Here is a 14,642-nt window from a genome sequence, read left to right as displayed (position 1 = left end):
CGTTCTTAGTGCCCAGAAGTGATATTGAATCTTCTCGTTATAGCCACGGACGAGGCTTCCTTACCCCTGCCCTGACTACAGTCTGTGCTAATCCACGACATTTTCCCACCCAGTCTCTCCTTTCTACCTTCCCACAACCACAGACACCCAGGAGGAAGCTATGCCTTCAGAAGGAAGCTACTCAACGCAGCAACTCCACAGAAACACATGAACTACTCACTAAGGGACTCAATTTGCTATACGCCCAGACGGTCCAAGGAAAACTGACCCACAGAGCTTTGCAGAGTGAACGGGCTCAGTTGTCTACAATAATGCTTCTCAAACAATGAACTGTGACCCATCCGTATCATAAACCAATGCCACAGTTTGCAAATCTCCATCTTAGAGAATGCAGTCAACTACAGGAAAACGGAAAATATCGACATTCATTACACACTCTAAGAGGTAAAGGCTGTTTTGTGAAGCTTCTGTTGAAAGTGTGTGTTCAGGGGAGGAGTGCCCTGAAGAATGTGTTCCGCAAACAAACAGAATAAAATAGACTCTAAGCACAAAAAGCAGGCTGGTGGTTGCCGGGGGGGGGGGGGGGGTGCGGGGGGGAGGCCCATGGGCACCCCTGGTGAAGGGGATTAAGAGGTACAAACATCCAGTTATATAAATGACCCACTAACACAAAAGCACAACACAGGGAATAGAGTCAGTAATACTGTAACAAGGCTGTACGGTGGCATAGGATGACTGTACCTGATCGTGGGGGGCGCTGAGTAATGTATAGACTCGTCCGATTGCTATGTCACACACCGGAGACTAATATGACATCGCACAGACCAACTATACTTCAGTAATTTAAAACACGAAAGAAAACGGTCTTCTCACTGATGGTGGTCTGAGGGGCACTGCCCTCAAAGGCACCGTCTGGCGCCATCTAGTGGTAGAAGCCATCCCTGTGGTTTGAGCAGGAACCACAGACTGGTGATGAGGAGTCCTCACAGGTGGATGTTTGGCGGGAGGGGCCCTTAGACTGCACCTGCTCAACCCTCACATCCAGGGCAAGATCCCTGCAACAACACCACGCCACTGCCTGAGCACGCCCCACAAAGAAGGCGCTGGCTCGCTCGCTCCACTGCCCAGCACTCGAACTGCTGAAAAGCTGACCAAGCTGCCTTCCTCCGGGAGCTCCTCCAAGTACTTCCTACTGCCCTCTCCTGGAACACAAGGAGCAGCGTCTGCATTGCCATCAGTTTAATACTGTGGATTCAGTCAAGCCATATTTGTTGAGCGTCGGCGAAGGGCCGGGCATTGGTTCACAGGGGTGAAGCAGGGCAGGGACAGAGACAGAAAGAAGAGCTTAGGTCAGAACAAGGACAACAGCAGGGGGGGATGGAAGGATCTACTTTAGAGAAGGTGAGAGAGAAGGCGTCTCTGAAGAGGGGATGGCTGAGTGGAGGGCGACACAATTGCAGAAAGCTGTGCAGAAGGCATTCCAGACAGGAGGAATCGCAGGTAGAAACGCTCTGGGGGCAGGAAGCTCCTTGGAATGTCCCAGTAGTAGCAGGAGATAGGCAGGGAGGCTGAACAACAGCAGAGAAGCAGGAGACCCTGCTCAGAGATTTCTGGGGCATGTGTGTGTTTCTCAATGGGTCTGTTTAAACTTTCTCTACCCTACCAAATGGCATGTATCATTCTAAGACACCATCAACCGTTAAGACTCCGAAAAGAAAGAAGAAACACCGTTGGGTAGTTAATGGTTTCTCTGAGTGCTTACAATTGGAATTGTCTGCTTATCCAAAAGCCCGTTTGGACTTATTGGAACGGACTGCAAGGCAAAGGCTGCTGAAGAGGAGTTGCTTAAGTCTTCCCTTCCAGGATCTCTGGGAGTTTCTACACAACGATGATTGATCTTCGTGTCGCCAAGAGCACTGGCCAGCCTGCATTTCTTCTCAAGTGATCCTCAGCATCCACTCCGAGATTTCCTTCCAAGTCACCGACCCTGGGTTCTGTCACGGAGTCTTTCCTGATCTCATGCGAAGCTATCAATGGATGACCTCGAACAGCAATCAGGATTTGTGCTCCTTCTTCAAATGGCCCTTAAATGCGATGTGGACGGAAGCACCAGGGGCTGCAGGTGCAGCTAGCTGTCCAGCCAGGCCACGAGGGGCACGAGGAGCATGTCCACCTGCACAGATAATGACAACCCTAGCAGGACGTGGCAGTGACCGCAGGACATATCAAGAAGAAATCATGGGTGCCTGGGTGGTGCAGCCTGTTGGGCAACCGACTCTTGCTTTCAGCTCAGGTGCTGATCTCAGAGTCTTGACGGCAAGGCCTGCCTGCGTCGCGCTCTGCACTGGGCGTGGAGCCCGCTTGCGATTCTTTCTCTCTCCCTCTCCTTCTGCCCCTCCCCAGCACTGGTCAGGCAAGCTTGCGCATGCTCTCTCTCGATCTCTCTCTCCCCCCACCCCAAGAAAGTAAATAAATAAATAAAACCCAAAGACTCAAAACCCTCAGATTTAGAGAGGCCTGTACTCAGCCTTCATTCATTCCACTGCTGCTTCTGAAATGTTCATGACATTCACATAACCTAATACTCCTTTATATCAACTCACTCTTTTAATACCCCGTCTGACGTGCCACCTAATATTTTCTCCAAACACACTCTCTAATAAATACCACTGATCAACATTTAAAGCATCTATCCTGTGTGCCGCCTAAAGTCATCTCACACTGCCCTGCGGGAAACACTGATCTGGTCCAACCTCCTGCTCATTCAGCAGCACTGACTCTGCCCTATTGGCACGCGTGTCGCCTGCAACAGTGGGAACTTCACAAGAAAGGTGTGACGTGCCTTCCCCTCGGTTTTCCTTCATCTCAGAGAATGGGAAGGGGCTCTCCCTGCTGCCCTAGCCGGTGAGGAGCAAGGCTGGCGCCTGTTCACTTCACTTCTACTCAACACTCATGACTGCTTACTACGATCCCGGACATTAGTTCAAAGGCTCAGCATAGAGGAACAGGTACGAAACGGGGAAGGACCTTAGGCAGAAGGCACCGATTTACAGAGGTCAAGGGTGTTTCCCTCGAGCTGTGCAATCTGGTAGGAAACTTAATTCTGCTGCTCTTCAAACCTACTTACCCACTTGGACTTAGATCCCTCCTCTACATTCCAGCTGCTTCCATGGTGTTTGTGTGTATGTGTGAGCGTGGATGTGGGTGTCTCGTTCTGTACGTATATACGCCGCATATATACATGTAACACAGCTACATAGACACTCACCTACAACGGATGTATAAGCAATTACAAACACCAATCCAATACTCTCAGAATCAAGTTTCAAGTTTGGAATGTTACCTGTGTGCTGCACACTGGCCTTTAAGATACTGCTTCACCCCTTATTTTTAAGTTTATCATTCACCTTTTGCATCATTTAGCCTCATTTTTTGGTTTCTATTTCCTGCTGGTTGTCTTCTTGGTTAAAAACGGAAGGCGGGAAACAAAGTCTTAAGAGAAACAGACTTTGTACCGAAACAGATTTTGAGTCTGTTTCCCTTCTTTTAAACTCTGCTGCTTTCCTCAAAGCACATAGGCAAGGTCTTAAGTGTTTAATTCCCCCAAAAGACAAAAAAAAACCACAAAAACAAAAACAGGGCAACCGGGGGGCTCAGTCGATTAAGTGTCTGACTCCTGATTTTGGCTCAGGTCAGGATGTCCAGGTCATGGGATCGAGTCCTGTGTTGGGGCTCCACACTCAGGGAAGAGTCTGCTTGTCCCTCTCCCTCTGCACTTCCCCTTCAAAAACTCTCTCCCTTTCAATAAATAAAATATTTAAAATGAGCTACAATTATCCCATTAGGTCCCAAGCAGGTCACCTCAATCTTCAGGTCAACATCCGCCCCCCCACCCCCACCCCATGGCCACCACCGCAGGAGCCTCTTGGGCACAGGGAGCAGCTGCTCCGCCCTAAGGCCGGCAGGGACAGGGCACATCTGACAGCTGAATCGATCCCGGAGGGCAGGCAAGGCTGGCGTGAAGCCACACTGGGGAAGCAAGGATGGGGCCGCCACACAGACCACATCAGGAACTTTTCAAATGCCAACAAGACGCCACGAGGCCAGGCAGTGACATGATGCAATGTGCCCTCCACAAACCTCAGGCTCCAGGGGCAGCTAGAGACTGAGGGAGGCACGAGTCCCCGGAGGCGCGGCTAGCAGATGAGCACCATGGCTCGCACCACACGACCGTAACTCAGGCTCACAGGGCAGAAGCAGAGGTGGAGAAAAGGAGGGAGAGTCCAGAAATCTTTAGCAGATGACATCACAGGCTTGGGTGAAGGATCGATCGCACAAGGAAGGGGCTGAGTAGGAGCAGAGATCCAGGATGACTCCTCTCCTCTGCGCCGGTCAACGGAACGAACAGTGTGGCACCCTTCACGGACTTGGAGGGCTGTGGTAGCAAGGAGGAAAACACAGCCAGGGCATCTCGAGCATACTTTTGGAAATAATGAATCTGCCGTAATGCTGAGACGTCTACGTGGAGATTTCCAGCTGGCAGGGGGATAGCCAGAGTAGCGTGACAGGATCACCGAAAGCAAAGTGTGCCATGCCACGCACTGCAGATTCTAAGCTTGCGGCTGATGGGGAATCAAGAGGTGTCCAGTCACCCAGTGACAGGACAAGATTTCTGATCGCAAGTTACATTACCCTGGCCGGACAATGAACACTTGCGTAGCAGGGGAGCTGCACTAGAAGCAGACAGGACCTTAAGGACGTGTTGCAACAGGACCAGGTAAGAGAAGGGACCTGAGCCAAGGGAGGGGTGTGGCAGCAGGGAAGGAAAGAGAGCGGACCTGCCCTTTGTTGCCAACGCCGTCTCCCACGTGGCTGCTGGCTGCTGGCGATCGCTCTAAAACAAACCCAGAGCACGTCAGCTCCCCCACCCGAAACCCCTCGACCCGGGGCCCCTGGGTGGTCAGTGATTCAGGATCTTTCTTCAGCTCAGGTCAGGATTGCGGGGGCCTGGGATTGAGTCCCAGGGTCCTGGGATCGAGTCCCTCATCACGCTCCCCAGGGAGAGCCTGCTGCTCCCTCTGCATGTGTCTCTGCCTCTGTGTCTCTCATGAATAAGCAAATAAAATCTGGGGAAGGAAAAAAAAAAAAACCCAGACAGGAAAGAGAAGCAACTCCTCGGCCCTTCCCGCACTTCGCCTCTGACTGTGGCTCCAGAACCCTACCCGCTCTGCAGCACAATGTCAAGTTCCCCTGACACAGCATGTGCTTCAATGTCCATGCGATATTCTTCTATCTGGCAAACACCTGTTCAGCTGACAGCTCACAGCATGCTGAGCACCCCCAGGGACTGTGTAGAAGGAGGGAACACACCAAACAGCAGAACCGTAGGAGTTCTGGGGAGGCTGACTGGTTTCTTAACGTTATTTTCGGGGTTGCTGTGGCTGGAACCCAGGGTGGCAGGAACCAGCCCGATCCACACCTGGCACACATTCAGTAACTTCAACCAAGTAATACTCAGAATAGACGGAAATGAAGGGCGCCTGGGTGGCTCAGGTGGCTGAGTGCCCAGCTCTTGGTTTCAGCTCAGGTCCTGTCTCAGGGTCGTGACAGAGAGCCCCACGTTGGGCTCCTCGCTCAGTGCAAACTCTCCCTGAGATTCTTTCCCCCTCCCTCTCACTTTGCCCCGCCCCACCCACGCGTGCACGCACTCTCTGTAAAACAAATAAAATCTGTAAAACACAGAAAAAAGAAAGAATGGAAGAAAATCAAAGCTCGTGATAATAACTTAGTGAAGGTTTCTCACTGCGCCAGACCCTGTGCTAATAACTGCCTTGTGTCTTTTTCTCACTGAATCCTTACATCCCAAAGGTGGGTTACCATTCTCTTCCCCATTCCAAAGAGAGGACTGAGGCAGGAAGTTATTTGCCCATGGTCCTGCAAGGAATCCCGGCCTCACTAATTACTTGACTTTCTGGCGAGATTTAAGGGTTTAACACGTTACATTACACTGAGGATGCAGGTTATGGTATCATAGACCTTGCAGAACAGAGCCCTGCAAAATGTCTCAGAACATTAACGTACGGATTCTCCCAAGCTTGTTGCAGGTTTCTCAGATGAAGGAAAGCCCAGTGCAAGAACAGCTTTGATGAAATGCATCCAGATGGCAAACACACCTGGTCTTTACAGCAGGGCACCTAACCCAGAAGCTTCGGACTCAGTGAGTCTGCAATAGGATGTGAGCAACTGTGTGTTCTTTACAAAGCTCCACAGGCTCCAGTGATGTGCACTTTGGGAGAATCCCGCAATTCCGACCCGAAACTTCCCCTATTAGATGTCTCCAGACCTGCGGCGGGGGGGGGGGGGGGCATTAGAAACTGAGGCAGAGAAGAGCTGAGAAACTATAGAAATTATCCAACAAGAGCATTTTTACTGTTTTTTAAGTAAGCAAGTTTGCAAAAACTATTAGCGACGAATCTCAAATAAATCAAAATCACCAATACGTTTCAAGCAAACCTAACCGTAATACGCTACTGAAAAGTATTTTGTTTCCTTCTGATTGTTTCCTTGGCACTCCACATTCTCTTAGCAAGTAGAAGTGTATGGGAGGAAAATTATTTCTAATTCAAAGGGCTACACATACGGTCAACAGCACTTGAAAGGTGAAGAAGAAATGAAGTTGGGTGTCATCCATTAAAGTTCACAAATTTCGGGGCACCTGGGAGGCTCAGTGGTTGAGCATGTGCCATGGGCTCAGGTTGTGATCCAGGGGTCCTGGGATCAAGTCTCACAACGGGCTCCCTACAGGGAGCCTGCTTCTCCCTCTGCCTGTGTCTCTGCCCCTCTCTCTCTCTCTCACCGAAGAGTAAAAACTTAAAAAAAAAAAACAAAAACAAAAACCCTGCAAGACGGCCTCCCAGTCTTAGACACTTAATGTACGTATTTATCTCTACTTTTATTTTACCACCACTAACACCTACTACATGCCAGACGTGGCTCTAAGTGCCTTATTAGTTATTTACCATTCAATCTTTACAATCATCTATCAAGTGGGATTATTATGACTCCACTTCTCAGGTCAGGAAACTGAGACCCCGCAGAGTGGTGGAGTAACACAGACCATAAGGGGCAGAGCTAGGGTCAGCCTGAGAGAGCCTGGCCCTGGAGTCCGCGCTTTAAATCACTATGCTGAATCTCCAAGAAATAACAAAAAGTGCAGGTCTGAACCCAAACCCTCGGTTTACTCCAGCCGACGGTCGGCACGTGGCTCCAGCTTCAGCGGCATTCTTTCCATGCCTTGGACACTTCACGCTCCTTCCCTGTCCCGACCCAACGCCCTCCTACATCCCTGCTGGGTGGTCAGCCTTCTGTTGTCAGCTCGCACAGTACTGCCTCAATCACAGACTCGGATGCACGCTGCAGTTCCGTTCTTCACGGGTGACGTCTGCCTCCCGTCTCTCGCAACAGGTGCCACGTCAGGCCTGTTCACCGTGGGTCCCCAGTACCCACCGGCCACCCAAGAGCAAGCGCCCGCCACCCACTCTACTGTCCGCGATCTCCGCCGAGCGGAGGAACGCAGGACCCTCAAGCCTCAGGCGCTCCCACACGGGACACAGGTGTGTGCTCCCAACGCGGCCGCCGCAGCACCCCCAGGACCGTAGGCTCCTGTGGCATCCAGGCAGGAGCTGGGGAAGGTCCTGGCTCTGCACACCCCTGCACGCGGTCCTGGGCAGGCCGCCCCGCCCCCCGCCCCCGCCCCCCCACGCCCTGCTTGGCCCCACGGCAGGTGCAGAGGGGCCCAGGACAACCCACGACGCGACGGAACCTACTCAACAGGCGGACGCTCCGCTTCTCCTCGCGCACCAAGACTCTACCTCGTGGCCTCGCGGCTGGCTTCCCGCAAGGCCTCGGCCCCCAGGAGGCCCGGCCCCCAGCCCCGGCTCGCAGCAGAAGGGAGCCGCCCTCCGCTGCGGGCAGTCCCAGGCGTGGCCCGAGGGTCGCGCGAGCTGACGGGAACCTTTCAGCGCCAGCCTCGCCCCGAGGCCCCGGCCCCGCTGGGCAGCCGCCCCCCGGCCCCGGCCCCGCGCCCGGCCAGCACCTCTTGCACATGGAAGCATCTTCGCAAGTGCCGCGCACACCCTCGTCGTCCGTGTCTGTCGAGGTCGACGAAGAGGAGGCGAAAGAGGGCGTCCTCAGGTTAGTGGCCATCGGCGTGGAGGTTCCGGGCTGCCGTGCCCGCCAGGGACACGGAGGAAGCGGGGTCCGCACACGCCGCGAGGACCAGCGCGCCTCTGGCCGGGCAGGGGAGACCGGCTGGCTTCCCCCGCGCTCGGCGGGCGCATCTCAGTGACGTCATCACGGCAGCCTCCCCAGCAACCTTACCGCTCATTGGCTCCTCGGCGCAGACGCTCATTGGGCACTCCCTCCGCCCCTCGGCCCGGGGAAAGGGTTCATTGGAGAGTTCCTCCGGCCCCGCCCACACAACCCGGAAGCTACCTACGGGGCAGGAAATAAACCGCCGTTCACGCAGGAGGCCATCGCAATGCTTTCTGGGAGTTGTAGTCCTCAGTGAGCTGGCTGCACGCAAATTCTCTCCTTGCTGGTCCCAATACTTTAGAACTGTCATTCACAGGAGGAGGAGCTAGCAGCATCCTCAGCACTGGGGCGAAAGGCAGACAATCCAGCCGCGGGAAACAAGTGTTACTCTTAACACTTAGGGCACAGTCTCAGCAATTGAACAACTGTTCTCGGAACCCTGACTCTGCGCCAGGAAGTGTGCTAAGTAAGGACCTTGTGCACATAATCGCCTTTCAAATGCCTGGGGAGGAACGTGCGGAAAACGGGCACGGTGGAAAATTAGGTAGCAGTGAAAACGAGCCAGAGCTGCTCAGACATCAATGGCTGAGTTTAAGAAGCATAATATTCAGTGAAAGAAGGGACTATAACATTTTTACAAAGTTCAAAACAGGCAAAACTCATGTCTGCAGAATCACACATGTATGATAAAATACTATGCAGGACAACCAAGGAATGGAGGGAGGGGGCACAAGAATCACATTTGCGACCTTCAGGGAATGGGGAGGGTAGGACACTGGAGGCGAAGGATTACAGAGGAACCTCAATAATGTCTCGAGTTGGGGTGGTTCACATGTGTTTCATTATTTTGCATATTTAGATGTGCGGTACATGTATTTTGTACTGGACTTATTATAAAACGGTTTCTAGATACACAAGAGTGTTTGTATGTTCCATTGCTCTGTCAGGAGCACCGAATGGATATACTCAAACATTAAGAACCTTAGATCACTTTCTCACACACACACACACACACACACTCATGCACCCACACAGACACGCACAAGCAAAATAGCAATAAAAAGCCAGTGCACATATCTTATGGCAACATTAGATATCAAAAGCTTGCTTATTATTTAATGGAGGGACGAGAACTCATTGTAACCCAAAGAAGAAATGACAGTGGGGAAGGCCGAGGTTAGGGAGGCTTGCCAGGGGGAGTGGTGAGATGAAATACACCACTTTCTCTGAGTTGTCTTCTGCCAAGAGGGTAACGCAAACCACTGAATCAGTCTCCCAGCTCAGCAGTGTACACATTCCATGGGGGAGGGGGGGTAAAAAATAAGTGTAACGGCAACCAGTTTAAGGTGTAAATCTCATAGGTGTGGATGGTGAGGCTGAGAGTACTTGGAAGAAGGTGGAGGCAGCTGTTGATATGCCTCTGTCACTTTATTTTTTTATTATTTATTTATGATAGTCGCACACAGAGAGAGAGAGAGAGAGGCAGAGACACAGGCAGAGGGAGAAGCAGGCTCCATGCACCGGGAGCCCAACGTGGGATTCGATCCCGGGTCTCCAGGATCGCGCCCTGGGCCAAAGGCAGGCACCAAACCACTGCGCCACCCAGGGATCCCTGCCTCTGTCACTTTAGAAGCATCTGTCGCTTTATCACCTCCGCTCCTTGCTGAGCCCTTGATTCAGAGGACTTTGGTCAGTGTTTCCCTGAGGGCCACCCCAAAGGCTCCGTGCAGGCAGGACCAACTCATTTAAGTTGCTGGTGAAGGGCTAGAACTTGATGACACTGGAGTGGAGTTTGGTACTGGAAGCTTAGCTCTCTCAGGCCGTCTGAGGCCTTCAAACATGAGACTATACCGGGGCGGTCATAAAGAACGCCACGAGACCACATCCAAGAAAGTTCACTGCCAACTAATCTGCATCCTCTGACAAAGTCCGGAAAAGAGAAACTGAAACTTGAAACCCTTGTGAACATTACCATTGGGAGCAAAAAGCAGGCATTGCCGACCATGAAGCGTCTCCCCCAAGAGGCTGAAGGAGACATTTGTTCTTTTGTCTATTCACCGTTTTTAATTCTGCAACAGCCTTTGTTTATCACGGAGAATGAAACCCTCCTTTCAATCCGTGTGGATCAGGCAAGGCCATGCCTGAAACAGGATGGAAACATACCGAGGCCCAGCCAGTCACACACAAAGCCACCCTCACTAGGCTTCAGAGCTGGGGACAGTGCTGCTGGGTTTGTCCAATCAAAATGAATTCCAGGAGTCCAATGGAAGGGAGTGGCTAGACCAGGAGAGCTCTCCTTTTTGCCAGATTGGGAGGACGTACTCTTGGAGCTCCTGAGACCCATCTTGCCATCTCATACCAGCTGACGAGGATGCTAATGGGAAGGCTAGTGGAGTCCGGAGCACTGGATGTTCAGTTAGGGGGACCGGAGGTTGCACGGTGGGAGCTGACGGGAAAGTCTTCAGAGTCTGTGGAATTGATCCATCGGAGGTATCTCAATTCACAAAGATGAAAGAAACTGTCATCCAGTGCTTGCAACTTGCTTCCCGAGCTGTCCACAAGCTATGCCTCCTCTCCCAACACCACCTGGTAGTAACTCAGTCAAATCACCATCTTCCTTCTCTGCTGATGCTGTTTTCTGAGTTTGGGGGCCTGTGATTTCATCTCAAGCTTCCAGTGACTATCATCTGTCAAAAGGCTCTCTCTTCTACACTCGATTACTTTTGCACCTTTTTCAAAAATCACGTGAGTATAATAATGGGAACTCTCCTGGGTTCTTTGTTCTCTTCCATTGATCTGTGTATCTGCCCTTCTGCAAGTGCCACACAGTCTCTGTTATTATAATATCTGATAACCTTTGAAACTGGGTAGGTGGAATGTTCCCACTTTATTTTCAAAATTCTTTTTGAAACTACTCCAATTCCTTTGTCTTCCCACATAAATCTGAGAATAATCTCATCTATCTCTACCAAAGAAAAGTTTTGGATTTTGATAGGAATCGAATTAAATCTCTGTATCAATCTGGGGAGAATTCACATCTTTACTATCCTTTGTCTTCCAATTCATGAACATGTTATATCTCTCCATTATTTATGTCTTTGGCTTCCTTTTCAGTGCTAAATAGCTTTCAGCGTGCACGTTCTGATCATGCTTTGTTAGATTTATCCCTCAGTATTTTAGTTTTGCTAGTAATGAGGAATGTATTTTTTGACCGTGGTGCCCACACGTTCATTGCTAGCATAGAGAAATGCAGCTCCCTTGTACATGTTGATAGATAGATTGATTGATTGTATCAACATTCACTATGAAATTCAATGATTCGTTCTAGGAAGAATAACTGTTTCGTGACCTCGTGTGGCAGAAGGCCTGAAATTCAGATTCAGTGTTAAAAGCTGTCTAACACCTGGGAAAATCAAAGAGAAGATTACATCACCTAATGCAAGTTCTCCTCTCCCTCTTCCCTCACAGGGAAGACATCCTAACTAAAAACCCTTCTTCTCACAGGGACCAGACGTAATACCTGTTGATTTTTGCGTAGAGGCATTCAGTTCCCTGTAAGCCCACTGTTTTATTCAAACAAACCAGTCAGTCATGCCCTCCCATGGGAATCAGGACTTTCCCTGCCCTCTTGTGTTTTTTTTTTATTTTTATTTATTTATGATAGTCACACACAGAGAGAGAGAGGCAGAGACATAGGCAGAGGGGGAAGCAGGCTCCATGCACCGGGAGCCCGACGTGGGATTCGATCCCGGGTCTCCAGGATCGCACCCTGGGCCAAAGGCAGGTGCCAAACCGCTGCGCCACCCAGGGATCCCCATCCCTGCCCTCTTGTTACCACAAAGACTTACCTTCGAAGCATGTGATCATTCACTCTGTCCACAAGTGAAGTCCTGCGTGGTGTGGTGTATCCTCCTCCCCTGGCCTGTGAGTATGTGTTGACTAGTAAATGACTGTCAATCCCTCCCTCTGGTGTCAAGGGATCCCCATAAGTCTGGAGCAGGAATCTCTCTGTCACCAAGGGAGTGATGAGAAGGTGAATAAAACAATTGGCATCTTAAACTCTTTTGAAAAAATTATTCATTTATTTATGAGAGACACAGAGAGAGATAATGAGGCAGAGACCTAGGCAGACGGAGAAGCAGGCTGCATGCAGGGAGCCTGACGTGAGACTCGATCCCAGGACTCTAGGATCACACCCTGAGGCAGACACTTAACTGCTGGACCCCCCAGGCGTCCTTTGGCATCTTAACCTTAACTGAGGACACCTGGTCAGCTTGACCTGCTCCTTCGCTGACTAACTGGCTTCAGAGGTGACAACCACACCTCATGCCTTTATCATGGGCTCCCTGAGCCCTAAGGGTTTTGAGGTACACATTTATGGCAGCCCATGACCCAGGACTGATGAAAAAAAAAAGTGGAGAGAGGGGCGTTTGATAGTCTACTTCTTTCCCAGTGCACAACCCCTAAGCGACATAGCTGAATTTTGCCTAGTGCTGGTTCTTATCAGCACGTTGAAGGGCTAATCTTGTGATCAAGGGGCTTGAGGCTCTCACTCTGGCCCTCACTCTGGCCGTAAGCAAAATGGTCTTACTAGCTATGGACTCCGACGCTGGGGAGACTGGCATTCCCACAGGAAGAGGATAGTCATCTGTGGGGCCTACCCACCCCCAGCTCCCTTCCTCCATAGAAAACACCCAGAAATGTTCCCGATGTGTGGTTGCATGGAGACAGACAAAAAAACTCATGACTTTATGTGGCTAGAAATGAAAAAATGTATCCTGAGGGCATCTGTACAGAGGGAAGAGGGGGAATGAGAAGCAGTCACCACTGATGGAAAGCAGGCCTGTAGCAGAAGATGGTTTTTATTCCTCAGCCTCTGGGCTGCAGGTCCTGCGCTCTTCCAGTGCACCACTCCACTGCCTACACCTCTTTGGCAAAAGATCCCGATCCTCATGGTTGGGGGGAAGCATCCAAGGCATCCCTGTGGCACAGTGAAGGCAACAATTCACACTCTGACTTAAGCCTGGAGTCTCTAAACCATACGACCATTGCCATGACAAAGGCCCTAATCCTACTGATGCTGCTTTGAGACTGGAAGAAAAAACAGAAATACGAGCCGGGTAAAAGACACTCTGCCACCCACAAGTATATCCAGTAACAAACCAAAAAAAAAAAAAAAAAAAAGAAGAAGAAGAAGAAGTTGAATGGAAGAATGTAAAATAGATCCAAAGGAGCCTCCCAGCCCCCAAATTAATTCAACAAGGGATGACAAGTTGATTAAATTGGAAATCCAAAATTTCCTAAAATAATTTATATGGCAAATGATAAAAGGAAGCCGATTGGCTTTTGTGTCTCTACAACAAAAGTTCTGAATTAACGTGAGCGTCCGCTGAGATGCCCCAGTTGGCAAAGCTTCATGGACTTAATACTAGGGCTCAAATTATGGTTATACCTGATATAATTACCATATTGTCTAACTTCTGTAGTTAATGCTTTCACATCTCAGGCCTTGCCCACTTTGGAGGGACTGTCCCTGGCAGGCTTGGTGACTTCCTGAAGATGGTCAAGAGCTTGCCACTGAGCACACTTTTCATATGTCAACCAACCGATTCAGAGCCCTCACCCCTAACCACCTCCTCCAAGAAGCTCTAATACTCTGAGCTACTACCCCTGTCCTGACCAACCCAGGGGCAGGGACACAGAACTCGAGACACACTGCCTCAGAGCCCACTGAAATGATTCAAGCTAGTCACTCCTAAGCCTGCTGACCCTGCCTCACGTGTGCCTTCCCAAGGAAACCACTCTGAAGGGTCTTGCCCATGCTTTCCCTTCACACACTCTTTCTTCTGACTGACCTGAGGCTTCCCTGCGTGGCCCTCCATGGCTCTCAGGACCTCCTTTCTTGGGAACAGTGAGTCTAAATACTTTGTGACAGTTTTTTAGATCTTCTTGTCTTACCATACCTGATGAAAATAAACCTGGTACCCTTAAAACACCTGTGACCACTAGGAGCATCTGGGTGTCTCAGTGGGTTAACCTTTCAGCTCAGGTCATGATCTCGGGGACACAGGATTGAGCCCCGTGATGGGCTCCCTGCTCAGATTGGATTTGGTTTGGGATTCTCTCTCCCTGTGTGCCCTCCTCCCTGCTCACATGTAGGCCCTCTCATTCACTCTCTCTTTCTCTATTAAAGATAATTAAATCTTTTAAAGAAAGAAAAAGAAAAAAGAACACCTGGGAGCCTAGCAGATTTAAAGATGGTGAATACGTTGCTATTACAGATTTATTTGGCTAATATGTTCTGTTCAGTGCCTATGTCAACATCCACT

The 14,642-nt window shown here is 50.5% G+C and overlaps 1 protein-coding gene and 1 long non-coding RNA gene across 3 annotated transcripts in view; one reads left to right on the top strand and one right to left on the bottom strand.

The window, feature by feature from the left end:
• LCMT1 (leucine carboxyl methyltransferase 1) overlaps positions 1-8,350 on the bottom strand; it is a 40,695-nt gene extending 32,345 nt beyond the window's left edge. Inside the window, exon 1 of one of the 2 annotated variants that reach the window (XM_077907091.1) lies at positions 8,096-8,350. In XM_077907091.1, coding sequence (XP_077763217.1) covers positions 8,096-8,205 — 110 coding nt within the window. In that variant the 5' untranslated portion in view covers positions 8,206-8,350. The remainder of the gene's footprint in view (positions 1-8,095) is intronic. The other variant, XM_077907090.1, reaches the window with a different exon arrangement.
• LOC144319239 (uncharacterized) lies at positions 8,047-11,847 on the top strand. Its single transcript, XR_013385129.1, has 2 exons — positions 8,047-11,058; positions 11,642-11,847. It is a non-coding gene; the product is annotated as an uncharacterized LOC144319239 (long non-coding RNA).
• Positions 11,848-14,642: the final 2,795 nt, after the last annotated feature.

This window comes from Canis aureus, chromosome 8 (assembly GCF_053574225.1).
Source record: "Canis aureus isolate CA01 chromosome 8, VMU_Caureus_v.1.0, whole genome shotgun sequence".
In the NCBI taxonomy this organism is placed as follows: Eukaryota; Metazoa; Chordata; class Mammalia; order Carnivora; family Canidae; genus Canis; species Canis aureus.
The sequence above is the reverse complement of the archived record's forward strand: the minus strand, read 5'-3'. Positions and strand labels throughout refer to the sequence as shown.